We start from the raw sequence: 6,258 nt of genomic DNA on the forward strand, positions 1-6,258 counted from the left end.
ATTACTGTGGATCAGGCTTCCAAAGCTGAATTCCCAGGGTCCTCAGGACCCCAACCCTTGTTTTTGCTGTGGGTGTATGTGATGGGCGACAGGGAGGTGAGCGAGCTTGGAGAGCCTCTAACAAGGCAGGAGCCTGAGGGGCAGCATGGTCAGCATAGCTGTGTGAACTTGCTGGACCTCTAGGCTTCTGGCAACCAGGAAGGAAGCATGAACACTGCAGGAGGGGCAGGCATGAATGCTTTTCTCCTGTGTCTCTTCAGGTGACCCTGACGAGTTTGGATATACCCTTTGCCATGTTTGCTCCCAAGAATTTGGAGCTGGAGGATACCGATCCAATGGTGAGCCCACCGTTGACTACGAGTTCCCAGTAGATGGTGCGCTAGTCATTGTTCTTCCTGAGCCAGAGTCACTAATCCCCCACAGACTATAAACCATGGCCCCTCGGCTTATGGGTTTGTAGCCAGCATTAAGTTCTTCCCAGAATTTTCAGATTGTTTACAGTAACTTGAATCTGGGTCACAGCATCAGCCCTAATCCTGCCTTGCTATGAAACAGGTGAATCCTCCAGATTCCCCAGAGACTGAATCTCCTCTCCAGGGCAGCCTGCACTCAGATGGCTCCAGTGGGGGCAGCAGTGGCAATACCCATGATGACTTTGTTATGATAGACTTTGTAAGTCGCCGTCACCTTCCTTGACCTTTGCTGTCCCGGGGAACTAGACCTAGAAGCATCTACTGCACTTGATCCAGATTTCCTTCATAGGGATCAGATGTGCTGGTGTAGACAGAAGGGATGGACAGGTGGAGTCTGGTCTGGGGAGACATTTTGGAGGCCGATAAACAACAAGGCATTTTTTGTCATGCCTTTGGTTAAAATTCATAATGAAATTCAACTCTAAATGGAGATTTTCCACTGATACCCACTTAGGTCCTATTCATGGCTAGGCAAGGAGTTTGAAGGAATGGGACATAAACTTAACTAGTGGAGAGGAATATTATCACCAGCATTAGAAGTGAACAGTCTGGAAGAGAAAAGTGTAAAGATTTCTCTCCCTAAGATAAGCCCAAAAGAACCTTTTGATAATTGCTAGAAGGAGAGACTTGTTCATAGCTTATCTCCTCTGTGGTTCAAGGCAAGCTAAACTGACTCTGTCTTGTTTTTGAAGAAACCAGCTTTTTCTAAAGATGACATTCTTCCGATGGACCTGGGGACCTTCTATCGGGAGTTTCAGAACCCACCTCAGCTGAGCAGCCTCTCCATAGATATTGGAGCACAGTCCATGGCTGAAGACTTGGTATGGAAACATCTTCCTCTACCACAGTGCATCCTTATTTGATGGTCATTCCTTTGCCAAAGGCCTAGGAGGCCTACCACCTTCTATCTTCCCTGTAATAGGAAAGAGACATAATTAGAAAATTATCTTTTGATCACTCTTGAGATTGGCATTGTGCCCGGCAGTCATTATCTGGAATTTGCTTGAGCTTGGTTCCTTCTTTCTCTGCACATTCTCAGCATTACTTACATGCTCCTGTTGTTCTGTGCCTGACGTCTTCTCCTTGCAGATGCCACTAGGCCAAGTTGCTCTGACAGCCATTGCATTAGCTATTTAGCTTTCCAGGCAGATGCCAGTGGTACTGGGCAGAGGAGATTGTGAGGTCCTGAGTGTCTGTGTTCTTGCTCTTTCCTCAGAGAGCTCACTCCGTCATCTAGCAGTTCTCACACTTGACCAGATGTCCTGATACTGATTATAATGACCCCATCTCTGCTTAGGGCATTTCCTCTTCCTGCCTCTGAGGGGCAGAAGAGTGCCCCGCACAAGCCACAAACTTTGGGTGCCCCATGCCAGGAGATGTCCCTCTTTGAGGTGGAATGATCACCTCCTAAACAGATATTAAGATCCTATGGTAGCTTCCCTGGATTTGCTTTAAGGAGAAAAGCATGCCCAGTAATAACAATACAGTAATAGCCAGGTGCAGTGGCTCACGCCTATAATCCCAGCACTTTGGGAGGCCAAGGCAGGCAGATCACAAGGTCAGGAGTTCGAGACCAGCCTGGCCAACATGGTGAAACCCCGTCTCTACTAAAAATACAAATATTAGCCAGGCATGGTGGCGGGCACCTGTAATCCCAGCCACTCAGGAGGCAGAGGCAGGAGAATCACTTGAACGTGGGAGGTGGGGGTTGCAGTGAGCCAAGATTGGATCACTGTACTCCAACCCGGGTGACAGAGTGAGACTCCATCTCAAAAAAAAAAAAAAAGTAATAATTACTATTACCAAGACCTTTTGGGCCAGGCACAGTGGCTCACACCTGTAATCTCAGCACTTTGGGAGGCTGAGGAGGTCTTCACTTGAACTCAGGAGTTTAAGACCAGCCTGAGCAACATGGTGAAACCCTGTCTCTACAAAAAGTACAAAAAATTAGCTGGGCGTGGTGGCATGTGTCTGTAGTTCCAGCTGCCTTGGGAGGTGGAGGCAGGAGGATTGCTTGCTTGAGCTGGGGAAGTCAATGCTGGAGTGAGCCATGTTTGCACCACTGCCTCTAGCCTAGGTGACAGAGTGAGACCCTGTCTCAAAAATAAATAAATAAATAAAAATCAAGGCTTTTTGAGTGCCAGGCATTTTTCTAAGTGTTTTACATGAATCTTCAACAGCCCTAAGAGGTAAGTTTTCTCATCCCAGTTTACAGATGAGAAAACCAACAATGATTAGCTTGCTCATGGTCACACAGACCCAGGCAAAACAAAGCTTTGCTTGATCTTAGAGGATCTGGCTCCTCAATTTAGCCTTTTAACTACTAAACTCGCCTGCCTATCATGACATGCACTTGGAAGAAAGTGTGGCTCCAGTTCTCTCAACTGATGCCACAGCCGTAGCCAGTTCTGAGGCCTCCCTCTCCTTTCAGGAAGCTGCACCCAAACCACCCTCAGCTGTTGGTGTCTCCAGGCCACATTAAAAACTCTGAGGCAAGAGACTCTCCACACTCCCTTGTGGTCGTGTTTAAACCCCTACTGGCAGGAAATTGTGATGGTGAAACTCTGCAGATGCAGCTTCTGTTCATTTAGTCATCAGTAGAGACACATTTTTATTAATAGTTGATACTCTAGGACAGTTAAACTTCTCACAGTTCTGTTTTCCTCTGCTTCTGTCTTTACCATTCTCTCTCAACCTCTAACTCACCCCTTCCTCAGCTGGTATAAAGGTAACAGATTCTGGCCGGGTGCAGTGGCTCATGCCTGTAATCCCAGCACTTTGGGAGGCCGAGGCGGGTGGATCACAACATCAGGAGTTCAAGACCAGCCTGGGCAACATGGTGAAACCCTGTCTCTATTAAAAATACAAAAAATCAGCTGGGCTTGGTGACGGGCGCCTGTAGTCCCAGCTACTCAGGAGGCTGAGGCAGAGAACTGCTTGAACTCGGGAGGCGGAGGTTGCAGTGAGCTGAGATCGCACCACAGCACTCCAGCCTGGGTGACAGAGCGAGACTCTGTCTCAAGAAAAAAATTTAAAAATACAGATTCCTAGGCCTTACCACAGAACTGCTGCTGTGTCAGAATGTCAGTAGTATAGCGGGGCCACCTGGTTCACATTCCCCCCAGGGGGTCCCGATGCCCAGCAAAGGGTGTGAAGAAATCTTTTGTAAACTGTTTAATTTGTAGAGCTGTACACTTGGTATTTTATTCTAGTGTCAGTCAGATCTGTGCCAGGGATATTTCATGTTTAATTTCTGAATCATCTTGCTCTTGTGGTCCTTTTCTCTTTTGTTAAGTGTGTGGCCCACTTGGACTCCCAAGGCCGTTCCATTAACCCTCCAGCCCCCGCAAAGCCCTGATGCATATACCCCTCCCTACCCTGTGCCTACACAGCTGCCCTGCGTTCTCCCACTTGCTCGGCCCAGCTAGGGCTGAGCTTTGTCTTGCTTGCTCCCTCCCCTCTTGGGGACTGGGCTGGCTGCCTCTTCAAGGCCCTGCCTGAATAAACGGCTCTTCCCTCTCTTTCCGGTACAGGACTCATTACCAGAGAAGCTGGCTGTGCATGAGAAGAATGTCCGCGAGTTTGATGCCTTTGTGGAAACCCTGCAGTAAAAGTATCCTCGAGTCCCAGCAGCACCCCCTTTTTGTGGCCCCAGGGCACAAGCAGCCTCCCATGCATCAGCTGCTCCCACCCCTCATCCTGCTCTGAGCCAGGTGGAAGGGAGGCTGGCTTCTCCCATGGGGACCCAGAAGTCCCTACTCTTGGACCTCCTGGAGACTCCGTGGCGTCAGTCAAGCCCAGTGCCCAGGTGGAGAAGACTCACGTGCTGGCCTTGGAGATGGGAAGAACCTTCATACGAAAAAGCCCTCAGCAGGGCCATCTGTGTGCCCTGCCCATCACCAACTGCTTCCCAAGGGTGTCATCCTGTTCCTCCTGCTCCCGGCCTCCTGCCTGGGCCTGCCTTGCAGCTGGCCCCTTCCCTGCCTGCTGTCACCATCCACTATTTGACATTCCAGCTGGTGGCCAAGAGATTGGTGTGGAGGCAGAAAGAGGAAGGAGACAGTGCCAGGAGGAAGAAGGAAGGAGTCCCTTAGCTCTCTTCATTGTCCCCTTTACTTCCTGCTATCTTCTCCTCTTCCTGTCTCTCTTGCCTCTATGCCTGTATTTCTGGCAATATGACAGGCCTGCCTGCCCAAGATCAGAACTCCAAAACCACTCCCACCCCTGAAGGTCGGGAGGGTCTGAGCAGCCCTGGTGGCTGCCCGTGCTCAGGTCCTCAGCTCCATGGGAAATAAAAATGGCACCCTGAATCTCTAGGATTTTGTCACTTGGAGTCACAGCAAAGTTCTCTTCCTCTTGTCCCCCTGTTGCTGCTCCTTGGTTATAGAACATGGTAAATATTTATTACTTTCAGAGAAACCAGATATTTTATAGAGGAAATATGTTTGAGGTGAGTTGTTTTTCACTTGGAGAAGGCGGAGGGCTCTTCCTGGGACGGAGACCTCCTCCTCCGGAGGTTATTGAGAATCTGGGCTGCTGCTTTGAGGATCTTCCCACCATACAGACAGCGAGATCCAAGAAGAGGGCTGGCCGGGGGCAAAGTCACCTCCCGGTGTGGCTGCACTGGAACTGACTAAAGGCTTTCCCTTGGATAGCTGCGTATTCCTGGTGAGAGCCTTACATCTCCCACAGCTTCTGCAGAGTGACTGACTCCATTCTGGCAGCCCAGGAAGTCCTGGGTGCTAAATGTGATGGCCACATGTAGTGGTTAGGGGATGTTGTGTGTGTCCCCCAACTGCCTGGGTACTTGTTCCTGATCCCTGGGGCTGTCCTGTGGAACTTTTCCTCCTGCTTGGGCCTAGCTACCATCTCCCTCTAATCCCAGGGTTTCTACACTGCCCTGGGGTTTACCAGCTGGATTGGCTCCTGGTTGAGAAATCAAAGCTGGGCGTATGATTGACTTAACCCTTCAGGTATTGTTACTTGAATAAGTCAAGTGCCTAGCCTCACCCACCTATCATCTATCCTTTCCCAGCCTCGCTGGTAGTCCTGGTCAAGGAGATCTAGGTCTACTCCATTCCTCCTGGCCCACCTGGGGCATTCACTGGCAGCAGCTGTGCTTCAGTGGAGCAGGTGGCTCTCAGCTGCTTGTTAGTATACTGCATGTGACACTGTTCCCACATACAAGGCTGACTTCTGAGGATTGGAGCAGGCTCTGGAGGGGACCAGAGCTCTGTGTGCTGCTGCTGCCACAAAGAACTGTTAGCAGAAGCAGCGGCAGCCAACTGGCCCTCCTGACTTTGGCCCAGAGCACATGTGTGGCTTGCTGAACCCAGGCCCAGGTTTATCCCCAAGGCCCCAGCTTTGAGAAGGGGGAAGGCCCCTGGTAAGTTATTGATGCCCCCATATTTCAGCTACTGCTCTCTTTCCAAGGCCTTGCATGGAAAGGCCTAGCCATTGTCTGAGGCAGCAATCTTTGGCATCTACAGGTGGCAGCAGCCTTTCACCGGGGCTCCATCTGTGAAGAGTCTCAGCCATGACTTTGAGCTGAGCCTGGGAGAAGTAAAGCAACTGTTAAGGCCGGCCCTTGCCCCTCAGACCTACCATGAAAGGAATGAGCCCTAGACTGACTCCTGCAGCACCTCCGGGACAGGCTGGGACCAGCTGTTTGTCTCCAGGTGTCAGAGTCCCTCCTCCTCCAACCTCTCCAACCTACTTTGGAAATACTGAGCTACACTTCAAAATGTATTCAAGGGATTTCCAATAAATTTTTTTCTGTACTTTA

The 6,258-nt window shown here is 50.2% G+C and overlaps 1 protein-coding gene across 50 annotated transcripts in view; it reads left to right on the plus strand.

The window, feature by feature from the left end:
- ATG13 (autophagy related 13) overlaps positions 1-6,258 on the plus strand; it is a 61,127-nt gene extending 54,869 nt beyond the window's left edge. For 30 of the 50 annotated variants that reach the window (XM_055354817.2, XM_019036602.3, XM_019036608.3 and 27 more), the window contains 4 exons: positions 261-338; positions 556-672; positions 1,166-1,294; positions 4,007-6,258. In XM_055354817.2, coding sequence (XP_055210792.1) covers positions 261-338; positions 556-672; positions 1,166-1,294; positions 4,007-4,084 — 402 coding nt within the window. In that variant the 3' untranslated portion in view covers positions 4,085-6,258. The remainder of the gene's footprint in view (positions 1-260; positions 339-555; positions 673-1,165; positions 1,295-4,006) is intronic. The other 20 variants (XR_008669471.2, XR_010135469.1, XR_008669473.2 and 17 more) reach the window with 3 other exon arrangements.

The sequence above is a fragment of the Gorilla gorilla genome, chromosome 9, assembly GCF_029281585.2.
Source record: "Gorilla gorilla gorilla isolate KB3781 chromosome 9, NHGRI_mGorGor1-v2.1_pri, whole genome shotgun sequence".
Taxonomy (NCBI): Eukaryota; Metazoa; Chordata; class Mammalia; order Primates; family Hominidae; genus Gorilla; species Gorilla gorilla.